This window comes from Larus michahellis, chromosome 13 (genome assembly GCF_964199755.1).
Source record: "Larus michahellis chromosome 13, bLarMic1.1, whole genome shotgun sequence".
NCBI lineage: Eukaryota > Metazoa > Chordata > Aves > Charadriiformes > Laridae > Larus > Larus michahellis.
This window is the reverse complement of record NC_133908.1, coordinates 15355770-15369744: the sequence shown is the minus strand read 5'-3', so window position 1 is coordinate 15369744 and position 13975 is coordinate 15355770. Positions and strand designations below refer to the sequence as shown.

Below are 13975 nucleotides of genomic sequence, written 5' to 3'. Positions count from 1 at the left end.
TTTCTTGAGGCCCTTATTTCAAAGGAAGCTCTACTCGCAGCCTTGAAGCGGTAGACCAGGCTTCAAATTGCCACCCACTTTGTGTTGACTGAGATATTCGAAAGTTAAACTTTGGATTGCGACGACATTCCGGTTTGAGCCACAACCGTGGTACCACTTACTGCTCCCTCCTCAGTGACAAGTTTAGAGATGGTGCTCCAACCTTAATAAGTGGTTGTGCAAACATCCCAAAAGGCTTCCAGAAGCTACTGAATCTAAACTCAAAAGATGTGAATTCTACATGAACGGTAAAGCCTCAAAAAAAACCCCAAACATGGGAATTTCCCCCCCTCCCCAGGAAAAGGTTGTGGAGCTGGTTAAAAATCTCACGTGCGTACCACATGCTGCTTCTACGTGGTTTCTTTTGGTTTCTGTAACTCTTGCGGAGTAGCAATAGTAGCACGTGTTGGAGGCAGGAGGGAGGGAAATTTAGTAATGCACCCCCTCAGATCATTGGGGTCAGCTTTTTACTACAGCTCTACCAAAGCCAAGGAAAAACTAAACTGCAGTTGTTGGATAAATCTTTCCCAGAGACAGGAACACTGAGCACTGCCATATCTCTTCCTGTCTCACAAAAATATTGCAGGGTATGTAGGGAGAAGGAAAACTACCTTTGTTAACAACAGTTTGGAGGAGGGAAGTAAAGAAAAATGAAGCCCCAATCGCACCCACCCACCCCTCGACGCGGGCACTGAACCTGCGCTCCAGCAGCCACAGACCGATTCACGTCAACGTTAGCAGAACACATTTGAACGCTGAATTCCTGAAGATACCGCACAGATCCTTCACTTTCTAAATAGGTCTTCCCTTAAAATTAACTGTGAAAAAAGTGATGTTTAGATGCCACAGGCAGATTATTTATTTTTGCTTCTTTCTGGTATCAAGATCTTCCCCTGCTTTTGTATATCGGTAAATTTCCGCTCATGGGCGTATTTTAGGAAGGTTGGAGGTCTCTATTTCCCCACTGAATTTCCACAGCAAGAAAAGCCTTGCTCTTTGAGCAAACTCTTTACATCAAATAGACAATCAAGCACTTGCCTCCTCTGGTTGCTCCCTGGCACTATTTAGCCACGTAGGCAGTGACAGAATTGGTTTCACTTGCTGAACTAGAAAAGGCTGTACCAACAGAGAAGTGCATCTATAGCAGGAACATCTAAACCCACAAACCTCTCCCGCTGTAGGCCATGCATTAAAACAAATCACCACCACTGAAAGACAGATACTGAACAGAGCAGGATACAGAAATCTCCCTGAACTATCAGCACCCACACGAAAGAGTTCTAGGGGGGAAAAAAAAAAAACAAACCCCTAGCTTTGCTGTTGCAGTTGGCCATGACAAGGTTTCTCTGGGATGGAACATCACGGGTAAGGTAGTCCACGCACAGGCCACAACACAGAGCTGAGAGGATAAAGCAGAAGAGAAACATGGCAGAGAAAGGAGGAAAAGAGACGTCAACCGCAAAATCTGGTCTGAGGAAACACTTTCACACCACACTTACGCTTCCTCCTGTGGCACAATCAAGGCAAAGATTCAAACCACAACCAGGCCTTTCTTTCTAAGACACCAAAACTAGTGCATTTAAAGTGGCAAAATCCCCACATCTCTGTTTTTGAAAGGCCATACAGTGCCAGCTCTGGGACAGCCCACCCCCGGGCGCAGGCGGTGTGCCTGGCAAGCTGCAGAGGCAAAGGACGCCGGGACGAGGTTAAAAATTTAGCTGATAGCTGACCTACCAGGTACCTTTTTTTTTTTTTTTTTAAAAGATTCCTGACGGAGTTTAGTCAGAGTTTCATGCAAGTCAACCTATCTGAGTGGAACGCTTTGTTTTAATAAATTGGCAAATTCCAACTAAAATTTCTTTCCCGTCATTTCTGATCAGCTCCCACCGAGAGCCCAACCTCAAGTTTCCAGTTCCTCTTCAAACCACATGCCACGACTATGACCTGCTCTCTCTCCAGGGTGTCTGAGACAGTTCTGTGTCCTCCTGCGGGCACCTGAGCCCCCAGAGCCAGCAGGCGCCTTCACGGTAACTGCATTTTGCTCAAGTTCTGTTGCACTACATCTGTCTCTCCTACGCTGTCTGTAGAGAAGCTCAAACAAGGAGCTGAGATGCAGCAACCGGGCTACCCCCAAGCTGCACAAACTCGAAAGGAAATCCAGCAGTTCCTCCCACAAGTAAGTATTTAAGCAGTATTTTTGTAACATAAAACCACTCCGATGACTGCGACTCCAAATGGGACCCGAGAGTAAACAGAGGGAAAGAAATTTCATTGTGTGAGGAGGAACTTCTGCTCCAGTTAAAAAGAATACACACTGGAGTGATCTGAAGCTGCTATAAATATTCGAGAACATCAAAGCCGGTCCTGTTAAATTAAAAATGCTGTCACACAGATAGGAACTAGCCTCTAGCACTGCCAGCTTCAACATGTGAGCCTCTGATCTGAGAGGCAGAGGCTCAGCTCTTCAAGAAATTTTATTCACCATAAGAAGGGGGGGGGGGGGGGGGCGGAAAGCAAGCCAGCAGTTGAGTTTAGTAAGGATATTAAATACCTTACGAGTGAGCTAATTAGAGCTTAACTCTTTCAGGACACTTCAGCCCTTTTACTGACAAGGACGGTAGTTTCTTCCCGTGTACCTCCACAGCTGGGATGTCTCCCAGCTCAAGGACCGCTCCTATCCAAGCCCCTGAAACAAACACTTAACGCCGTCTTCAAAACCAGCAAAGATTCTGTTGGTTTCGTCTTGGTGTAACTTTAATTTAATCATACTGCACACATACACACAGGTGTACATACGTTTTGGCTGACTATTCCACACCAGGGACCTATGTTTAATACTAAAGCTGTCCCAAGAGATTTCAGACCTTCATCTTCCCATAGTTGCCTAAAGAACAAGAGGGGTAGACAAAAGGAGACCGGATCACTTGCTTTGACTTCTGTTATTTGAGAAGATTCAGCTCCTGGTGGCAGCTGAACATAAACAAAATATGCACGGTTGAGAAATTTATCCCAATCTGCAACTGCAACCCTGTTATTTCACTGGAGAAAAATCTCCGTAAATTCCCAGTATCAAAGCCTACAAAGATTATCACAAAGGTGGTGGGGGAGGGGGAACTCTGGCAGCACAGCTTTCTCAAAGAAAACAGCGAAAAACCCAAACAAGATCACACCTTCGGAGTTCTTTTGCATCAGCTACTCCGCAATGTCTTTTCCTCAGATGCAGTTTTGGGATGCAAAAGATAGTATCTTTTAAACAGGCAAACCGCTGCCAGCTAGCAGACTGGGGATACCTTGGCTCTGAGCAAAAAGAGGTCTCCAGCCCTTGGCTCCTATTAAATACTGAACTCGGTAGCATCTCCTGGCTCTGTTTCACGGGTTCATTTCTCGCTCCCAGCCTTGCTGCGCATCATCCAGGACATCTGCCAGCTTGGCATCCCAACCAGAAAGCGTTCGCCTCCCCTTTACCCTCACAGCACGCGAGACGGCATCTGCCGCAAAGGGCTCCTAAATAAATACAACACTGGTACGAGAAAGCGTGCTGGACCTTGTAAAATACAACACTGCAACGGGAACCCATGCGCTTTCCCGTTACAGCACACCCCCCCTTTGGGGACTGCCTCAGGAGAAACCCCAATCCGCCCAAGGAAAGGGCAGCACTGCTACACCGCGTACCCCACCTCCGCCCTGATCTCCAAAGCCAGCAAGGACGGGCAGAACTTCAGTGCAGCAAGAATAGACAGCATTAGTGTGCACAACTGGCACGCTATATATACATATATAACATTATCGGTATCTCACAGATAAAACGTTATTATTATTATTGTTGTTGTTATTAAGGTAAAACCTATCAAGGCTCAATTGCAAGTGTCACCATTTAGCCTGGCACAAGCAAGAAGTCACATCTATAAATCTTCCAGGGGAAAAAGATTTTTAAACAAAATTTAAAAAAATCACAGCCTTTAAAAGGGGTTCTTCTCTATGAACTATAGAACTTCAGAACTGACCCACCAGTGTCTAAAAAACGAACAGAATGCCATCTACAATTCCAAGACTGTCCTCCAAATCCACTTTTCTTAATCTGTCATCAAAGCGGACTGTTTAAGGGCGGAAACTTTCAGTTCCAAAGGTGAACTGAATGGAAAGTTTGGTTAGAGTCTCTTCTGCTTGGCGGGGTGGGGGGAAACGGATAAAGAGAGACACAGAGGAGAAGGATTTTTCCCACCCACGCTTAATACACTTTTTATTGTGTGTGTTTTTTGGGGTTTTTTTGTATGTGTGTTTTTTTTTTTTTTTAAGCACACAAGCATCAAAAGCCTCAAAGTAGGAAAACAGATCTTGGCACAAACTAGGGTCTTTCCTGAATTAAAAGCAATTTTTCAAACACTACAATCAGAAGCATTTGAAAGTTGCTTACCAAGCACATGCAATAAATTCACAGTAGGAGGCACGTACTTGCAACATGCATGCCTGTACAGCTAATTAAACAGTTGTCCTCAAACCATGACTGCAGACTCTAAAATATGCCCCTCAGTTCTTTGTCAGGCCAGTCACCTCCTCACTGATTCTTCAGTTCGCTTTACTCTTGAAAAATGATGCAAAATAATAAAACAGCTTAAGCTCAAGAAAACCAACAGAAACCTTAAGCGGGCCAGCAGCTTTAGAAAACAACTAAAATCCTTATATTAATGCACAGAGTAACATGAGTCTGGGAAGCCTAGAGAGTCTGCATATATTAAGCTACATATTTAAGGGTGTACTTGTGTCTGGAACATAACAGGCACCTAATCAACCTTTGTAAACTGGCTTTTCATCTTAAAGCCAAGTGCAACAACAAAAGTCTTTTAAAGCAGCATGAAAAGGAAATTAAAAAAAATGAATGAAAGCAATTCGTCACTGTGAAGAGGACACCCTAAGCCACCAGAACCCTATTTTCCTGAGCACTGCTACTCAATCCTAACGCAAGTGCAGCTCCGCCAATGGGAGAAGTGCGGTAAAGTGCAATTTTTGGCAGTCTCCACCAGGCATCCGCAAGATCACACTCCCCTGGTCACCTCTGGTTCAAGCATCAAGCAGTCAAGAAAAATGCAGAAAAAGAAATATTTATTTTTTTACATGAATCTTCTGTTGCTGTTGTAGCAATTTCAAAACATGTCTTTGTTTAAAAAACAATCTCTTTTTCTTTTGCCAGTCTCCTTTAATGTGAAGGGCTCTCCCTTCAAGCCAGGAAACATGAGAAATAAGGCCAGGCATTCAACTCGTGTTCATTCTGTTTTCATACGTAGGCACCACAAGCTCTGGTCTGACCACATTTGAATACTGAAGTGCAGATGCCCAAGTGAAGAGATAGTACGTACGAGTTAATACTTCCTAAATTGAGTGCTTCTAACGTACTAAGTGTATTAATGCAAATGCACGTAGCACTCTCATCACCGAGTAGAACACACAGCAGATTACTGCCTCCAGATCTTACCTTTCCTTAACCAGTACGATGCTGGCCTCTTGAAAGCATTCACACTTTGGAAAACTATGTTTATGAAAGCTATTTTGGTCCAGAAGGGCCTCACTTTGAAATTCCAAAACAAGGACTAGAAGACTGTAATAAAAAAAAAAAGGGAGCATTTTTAAATACACGCTCCACCACAAGATGGTATAAACTGGAAGAAAATTACTATGTATGCTAATCAATGGTTTTATACAACTACTCAAGACTTTCCTATAAGATCTGCTCGCAGCAAAGCTCCCTGCGTTTCTTTCTCACCAAGTTGTGCCACACCAAATCATGACCTCTACATGCTTCACCTGGAGTCATTTTGGGAGCCCTTCACTAAGCAAAGCAATTAAAAGGAAGTTACCCTGTCCCATAATCACATCCACCAGCGCAGCTCAGGGAGAGCAGTGCCAACTCTATCCGTGGGGCACGGCCGGCCACGAGTGCCAGTAATGCTGCAAAGCAGGCTGTAATTATATTTAAACCATTATAGTCACATACGTCCAGTCTCAACACACATATATATAAATGAAAAAAAAAAAAAAGAGTTCTCCAAATGGCTCCATGTTTAACAATTTTTGAGCGCCACTCCTCTCTGGGATTTCCTCCTAGTTCCACCTCCCGAACAAGCAATAGGAGTCCATGGAAAAGGAGGCGGTCAGCATCCTGCCAGCAAGGGCAAGGTTTTCAGTGTCTGTGCAGAGGTTTAACTAAACTTACAGACTACACAGAAAAGTTACCTGAGCTCTCACAAACTATTTTTCCCCCCAACTCGATTCCCCACCTTTGTTTGGAAGCAAGCAGAAACCGCGCTTCTGGCCCGAGTACAAGACCCAGCGCTGAAAGGTTTCTGCTTCTATTCGCTTTCTTAACCTACTTTATTCTTATTCCTATAAATAGGTCACATTAGTGGTTTTTTTTTTTTGCTCTTTCCATTGTACCTTCTCCTCCATACTTAGATATCTTTTACCTCGTTTTCTTACACGCTGCCTCCCACCTTCTCCTCAAGGGACGCTCCCGTTCCACGTGCTGACAAGGCTCTGGTAGAAGGATTCCAGTTGCTGCAACTCTGTGCAAATACCACGGGCACTGGAGCTTCCTCCAAAACCAGTAACCCATCACCGAATTTGGTACCTTATCCTTTGAACAGCCCTCTCCCTTGCAGTAATGCCTAGAAATATTTGTTTGTTATTGCCTTAGACTTACTTAGAAACAGCTTGCACAGGTGCCCTTAACACACCACTAATACATTATAATGTATTGTAATAGTCTAAAGCTTGAAAGTCCAAAGTTTTTAACTAAGTAAATATGATCTACTAGCCCCTAAAATTCCATGAATTTTTGGGTTTATATTAACTGTTTTCATAAGGTGTTTCTTTTTACGTAAGATATGAAAGACGCCATGAAACCATCCAATGGAAGGAGAAGGATGTTCCGCAGAAGGATCAAGCAGCCAAGTAAATGCCCATTCTCACCACAGTCTCTGATCCCCCCCTTAAATTCTCTTACTGCATCGCAGTGGACCTTAACAGAGTGGCACAAGCGCAGGACTCTCAAAGCAGAGCACTACATTGCACGTGGATGTGACACAACAGCCGATAGCCAGCACAGGAGGAGTTACCAAGTCCTTTCACCACCGTGACAAGAGACATCTTGGATATTGCAGCACCAAAGAATTAATAAAAAATAAGGATCCGTATTTATGGTACTGCCTTCGGAAGCCGATGAGAGCTTTGGTTCTCACGCTTCTTGCGAAGCGGAGCGGTGGTGATGTGGCTGGGCTGGAGCTCAGTGTGGAGACGGCGGCCAGTGCCAGAGGACAAACGACCTACACAAAACACTTTGATGGGCTTCTTCAGCACCCCCCGTGTACTACCCCACACCGCAGTACACGAGGGACCAAAGCATGACTGAAACTTAAGAAACCAGAGGGGAGGAATGGAAACTGGGAAACAGCTGGATTAATCTAATCTGAGATCAAGCCCAGAACAATTCCTCCTCTGCAAACAAGCTGCTTCTGCCTTACTCACTCTACAAAGGCTGTCCAGGCACAATAATTGCAAGTCTTTACCTCAACAATCCCTTACTTTAAATGTGAATTACGCTTCCTTTATCATCTTGGCCTTCTCCTGGAGGGGACCCAGACCTGGAGTCACCTGTTGCACTCCCATGAAAAACACCTTCCTTCCACAGCACGAGAAGCTCGCTACCGGCAACGATGGAGATGGGGACCCCAGCCCTGAGAGAAGCCAGGCAACTCCAGGCATGAGCAGTCTCCATTCTTCCGTCAGAAACTGCCGAAGAACAAGCAGCGATCAAGCTCAGACCGGGCACAGCACACCGCAGAAGCTCCAGAAGAGGAGCCTGCTGTCCACAGGACTAAACCTGCATTTTTCAGGTCCCAACTCTCTCCCGTAACAGCGAGGGCTGACGAGCCCTGCCAGCTCACAGAACAAACCGAAACCTCCAGTTCAGGTTTCAAAACCTGCACGTACGCTTGGAAGAACTGAGATTTCGGAAAACGCACAACCAAAGCTTGTAAAATATATTGCTATTCCATGCACAGACCAAGGCTGTAGTATAGAAGCGTCTTGTTCCTACCAGCTGGACAGTCAGGTCTAAACCCAATGATAACCAGAAAACAGCAGAAAAACTGAAGTTTAGATTAGACAAAGTTTCTGATCCACAAAGCAAAGAAACAAGTATAGAAGTTACTCACCACTCACTAACAAACAACAGACACACACCTGATGCTGTTATAACCAAAAACGAGCTGTCAGTGATTTGCCATTATTAAAATAATATATAAAATAAATTTAAAATAGGGAGTAAGCACTGTGAAAGGTCAGATTTTTAATTTATTTTTTAAGACAGCAGCAATTAAGTCTCTTCCATTCATGATCCAGCCTCGTTATCTGTTTAACACAAGCTCCTTAGCTTTCGGCAGGCCTTCGGAGTGGTGATGGGACTGACGGCTCTGCCCGACAGCAGCTCGGATGCGGGCTCGAGCAGGACAGAGCTCAGATTCCAGAGCTGAAGACGCACATCTCAGATGACTGTTCTCACTGGCCTCACAACATTTGCCAGTTGTGAGCATCTGTTCATAACATCAAAGACCGAAGGTCAGAGAGGACAAAACCTATAACCCAGCACCACTACTCACACAAACAGGACAGACACGTCCCAGGTCTCCTGTCTTGGTACCAAAACAGAGAGACATGGCGAAGCTGGAGAGCCCTTCTCCCCGTGCCATTCTCGGCATCCATGAGGCATCAGCTCTTTGTTTTCTCTCAGAATGAAAGTGCCATGTTCCAGTGACGACTCAACTCCAAGGTACTTCACTCCAAGGACACAACGACAAAGCAAAGCTGAAGCCCCCTAAACTGGTACTAGGAACTCAGTTTTACCAGAGAAATGTACGACCCCTGATGTCCTCAGGATCATTACTGTAAACCACAGGTTTACAGTTAAGGTATGGAAACTAACACAAACCCAATCACAGGTGTCTTCATATTCTAAGAGGGTAACTAGCAAAGAAAACATCCAACAAGACAGTGACTCAAAGCCACAAATAATTCCATTTCCTCAATTTGAATGGCCTTCAGGCACTCAACTCAAGCAAGAAGAAACTTAACCTGCCTGTTCATAAAGCAACCAAAAAAAATATACACATTTTTGCTTTCCATTCTCAAAGGACACAAACATTCCCCTGACTCAGCCTCCTCTGATCAGTGCCAGACATCTATGTATCTGCACCGTTGCTTCAAGTCTCTGCTCTTTCAACACCATTGAAAACTCTGTCAGTGCTTCAGAGTGTGAAGCCTACCCCACAGAAGTTTACAGTCTTCAGCAACTTTGTCATTTTGAGAAAACAGAGGAAAAGTTCAAAGCTATTCGAGTGAATAAGGGGTGGGAGGGAGACAGAAGGAAGGAACACGGGGGCACAGTCTTGCGCTACAGTTCTAATCCCCCCCATCTTCTGCAGGAGAAAGGCGACGGGCAATATCATCAATACAAGGAACAGCCATGCAAGAACTTGGGAAGCGTCCCTCTTCTCTTTCCTTCCTGGAACTTAAAGCACCGAGTTATGCTTGTTGTCCCCAAACTGTCACCTTTTGAGCACAGAAAAACACATGCAACTGGAGATTACTCCGTAATCCACACATCGCTCCAGTTCAATGGCCACAAAAAGTTATTATTCCCCTACCGAGGCTTCCAAGCAGAAACAAACCAACCAAAACCCAAACTTTTATCGCACAAGAAAAAGCAGGCATAGTATTTCTGAATCTCTCCTCCACGCTGCTTCTCTTCAAAATTGTACATATTGGTAACCCACCAATATTGCTGTGTTCAGCAGTGTATCTAAGGCAGGAATAGCAAAAAGAAAGACTAAGGGAGAGAATTAACAATGATGAATGTGCATCGTTTAAAGTTTTTGACATGTCAGAATTTTTAATGCAGTCTAAAACAAACATTACATTCCATCCTCTTTTCCCAGCACCTCACCTGAGCAGTGCCATGACCACAACTGTCTAAGAAACACAGCATTTGATGCTCCACACCTTTGCTATCAAGCGGAATAAGCAACTGGAACAGCATCTTGCCAAGAGCAAACAGAATTAAGATACATAATCCAACCCTGAGAGGAAAAAAAAAAAGCCACTGCTGGTCAAATCAGCAATGCTTCTTGCCCTAGCAGTGTAACTCTGTGGCCATGTAGCATCTAGTTTGACAGAGAACTACAGCTGAGCTTTTGGGCTGAATGCTACAAGAAGTTTCAACCATAAGGAGTTCACCAGTCATCATTTGTTTTAAAGCAAAATATCATTTTGGAGGTTTCAACAAAGTCTTGTTTTCACAATTGCTCTCTAATCAGGCATTTTCCATTTCCAATCTCAATATACTAATGGCCGGGATATTGCCCCAAGAAACACATAATACTCTAGTGTGCCAGGCACCGGGGCGGTGGTGAGGCCTTTGGGCAGTTTGAGGACCAGCTGACACAGCAACCTAAGGATGAGTTTGCCGAATACAAGCTGTGGCCACATGAAAGAAGACATACGAACATTTCATCTCTCTGAAGAGTTATTCTGGTAGACACTTGACCCTAATAAGACTTGTTCACAATAACATGAGAAACAATATAATAGCATGCCACTGCTGGATAGGAATCTGACCAATAACCAGTTTAGGAGAGAATGTATGACCTATCAAAAGCTGAAAGTGCACTGTTTCTTCAGGTTTTTTTTTGTTGTTGTTGTTGTTGTTCAGACTTTCAAGACCAACGAGTAATTGATGCTATTAACATAAACAAAAGTAAGTCTTTGTGTAGTCCCAAAACCACAATTCCTTTGATCCATTCTTTAATGTGTGCCTGATTTTCAAGAATTTCTAACATTTCATTTGAAAGAAAAACGCATCTTAATCTTGAAAGAGCTGTGTGCGCTGACAAGGTGGTTGGGGCCAAGCAGAGCTTGCTCCACTGACTGATGCTCCACCAGCTACTGCCAAACAGGTTCTAACTGGCATCAGCTTCACGATCCTTTTCTAAATCTCCCAGCGAGCTTTAAATGATGATCCAGAACAGCAGATTCATACAGTTCCATAAATATACCACCTAGCTGAAAAAAGGGAGGCAAGACAACGCTGTGAAAATCTTTCTAGATTTTGGCTCTGCAAAAACTCACTTTCAGGAGATGAAGGAAGCGTGACACTGACAAAAGATGCTACATGTCATCTAAAATCTCAGCAGCGAAAATACGACTGATAGCACTCAGTCTAGCTGCTCGGGAGCAATGTCTGCCATATTCTCCTCTCTGGAAAGAAAAAAAAGGCGCACGCGGCACCTCGAGAAAACAAAATAGCCTGTTCATGATGTATGTTACCTTGTGTACGTAGAGATTAATAAGTAAAACACTTTTTGAGTGATAAATGGCTGTAAAAGATTTCCCCCGTAATTGGCTTTCCCTGCAGCCTTTCCTATTTGGGACCTGTCTATTCAGGTACAAAGAGGAAGCAGCCGGTTGATGTTATACACAACAAGGCCTACAAAAGTCCATTTAATACATTTGTTTCAAGTTATGCAAATCTAAGTATTAACCAAATAATGTTTTTTTCTCCACTTTCCCTTACAATCTCACAGAAAGTACGACCTCAAGTAAACAGCCTCTATTCTGCTCTTAACACCTGACACAAAAAGAAGCTTCAGAGCCTCTCGTTATCCCCAAAGACACAGCATTAGCTCTTACACCTACTGCTTGATAACGCACCAAAAGGTCAGAAAACATCAGTGTCTGTTGCAGCCCCTACCAGCACCACCTTTTCTAAAAATGCCAGAAATACAAGTTCTTCGGTCCATCCCTCTCTTCTTTGGAAGACTAACTAATAGCCTGTATATCAGCAGCCTGTCCTCACAGCTCTTCTGCCTGCAAGAGAACTTCCGTCAGAAACCCTCCCAGCTGAAGCTGTTTTGAGATAACAAGCACTCAAAAGCAGAAAAAAAACCGGGTTATTTTGATAGTAATGTATGTGTGCTTGTAGAGCTCTACCAGTTGTTTTCAGAGCTTAGTTGCCACCGTTAGCTTTTCAAAAGTTATATATATATAGTGTACGTATGCATACATATATGGAACTCAAGCAAACAAACTCCACAGCCGTTAATGAGAAATAAGGATTGCTATTGGCAATTGCTTAACAGTCAAACTTATTAAAACACCATTCAAGTCACTTTTCTTTACTTAGCCAAAGGGGAAAAAAAAAAATAAAGTCAACAATTACAAGCGACTACAAAGGAATTAGATAAGCACTTCAAGAGTTTCAAACAGAGTAAAGAATGGCCGCCTTCAGATAAATACAAAAGAAAAAAAAAAAATGATTTCTCTGGCGAGGGAGCCAAGAGCGGCGTGAGAAGTTCCGAGCGGTGGAAAGAGGCGATTAAAATCCGCTCCAAGCGCCGGAGGAGGAGAAGGAGGAGGGAGGAGGAGGAGGAGCAGCTCTGCGGAGGGCGGCGTGCGGGGGGATGCGGGGACGAGGACACCGGGGACACGGCGGGGGCCGGGGGGCCCCGGGGACCGTCCCCACGCCCGGCGTTCCCGCGGGATTCCACGCGGGGCTCCCCCGCGGTGACGGCCGTCGGGGCGGGGGCGGGGGGGGGGGAGGTGGGACTCGGCGACCAAGGCGGCGGCCCCCCGCGCCCCCGCGGAGCGCAGCCTCCCCTCCCCTCCCCGCCGCGCCCGCGGAAGGCGGCCCGCGGCCCCGCGCTGCTCGGCCCCGCCGCCGGCTGTCAAAGGCAGCGAGGTCGGGCGAGGGGGGCCAAGGCCCGGCGGGGGCCACACCGGGGCCTTTGTGCGCGGCCGCGCATCTGTCACCGCGGCGGCGGCGCCCCCAGGCCGCGCGGCGCACGTGGGGCGGCGGGGCCCGGCCCGGCCCGGCCCGGGCTTTGTGCCGCCAGGTGACGGGGCGGCCGGGCCGGCGGAGCCATCTTGGGGCCGGCGCGGCTTCCCCCCCCGCCCCACACACACACACACCCCCCCTTCCCCCCGGGCCGGTCGCCTCACCTGCACGATCTCGCCCTCGGCGCTCAGCGTGGCCCCCGCGCGGGAGAAGCGGCCCTGCAGCCCGGTGGTGTAGGTGGTGTAGTCGCCGCTGGGGCTGGACTCGAAGAGCACCACCTCCACGAACGCCGTCTCCTTGCCCAGCGCCGCGCCCGGCGCCGCCGCCAGCAGCAGCAGCAGCAGCCCCAGCAGCGGCGGCAGCGGCACGGCCAGCCCCGCGCCGGCCCCGCAGCCCCTCATCGCTCGGCGGGGGCGGGCGGGGGGAGCGGCGCCCCGCCGCCGCCGCACATGGCTCCCGAGCGGCTCCAGCTCCGGGGACGGGGTCCCGGGTGGGTCAGCGCCCCATGGCAGCAGCCCCCGCCGCCCCGCTCCTCGCCGCCGCCGCCTGCCCCGCGCTCCCCGTCCCTCGCCCCGGCTGCTCTCCGCCCTGCCAAGCCGCTTCCCTTTCATCTGCTCCACGTGACGGCCACCGCGGGGTTATCCCCGCCCTCCGCCGCGCTGACCCGCTCCCCCCGCCCGCCTCCCGCCCGCCTTCCTCCGACGCACACACCGCCCGCCCGGCACCGCCGACTGCCGGCCCCGGGCGCCGCCGGAGCCCCGGGAGCGGGCGGGGGAGAGCGGCGCGGCGCCCGGGGAAAGGCCCTGCCGGCGGTCGGGCCTCCCTCCCTCCCTCCCTCCCGCCCGGCCGGGCCTGCGGCGCACGCCCGGGCCCGCGTCCGTCGGGGCCCTGCCCGCCTCGGCCTGCCCGGGCGGCGGGGGGCTGCAGCGGGCCGGCGCTGGGCGCGGAGCCCCGGGGGCGCTGGGCTCAGCCCCGCCGGCGGGGCACGGCCCCGGGCAGCAGCCAGGTTCCGGCGAGGCCTCACGAACCCAAGTCCCCGGTTCCCGCTGGGGGACG

The 13975-nt window shown here is 47.9% G+C and overlaps 1 protein-coding gene across 1 annotated transcript in view; it reads right to left on the bottom strand.

Annotated features, from left to right (window-relative positions):
* Nucleotides 1-13584, bottom strand: part of ZNRF3 (zinc and ring finger 3) — an 87349-nt gene extending 73765 nt beyond the window's left edge. Inside the window, exon 1 of the mRNA XM_074606418.1 lies at nucleotides 13084-13584. Within this exon, the coding sequence (XP_074462519.1) occupies nucleotides 13084-13530 (447 nt within the window). The 5' untranslated portion in view covers nucleotides 13531-13584. The remainder of the gene's footprint in view (nucleotides 1-13083) is intronic.
* Between the last annotated feature and the right edge of the window lie 391 nt (nucleotides 13585-13975).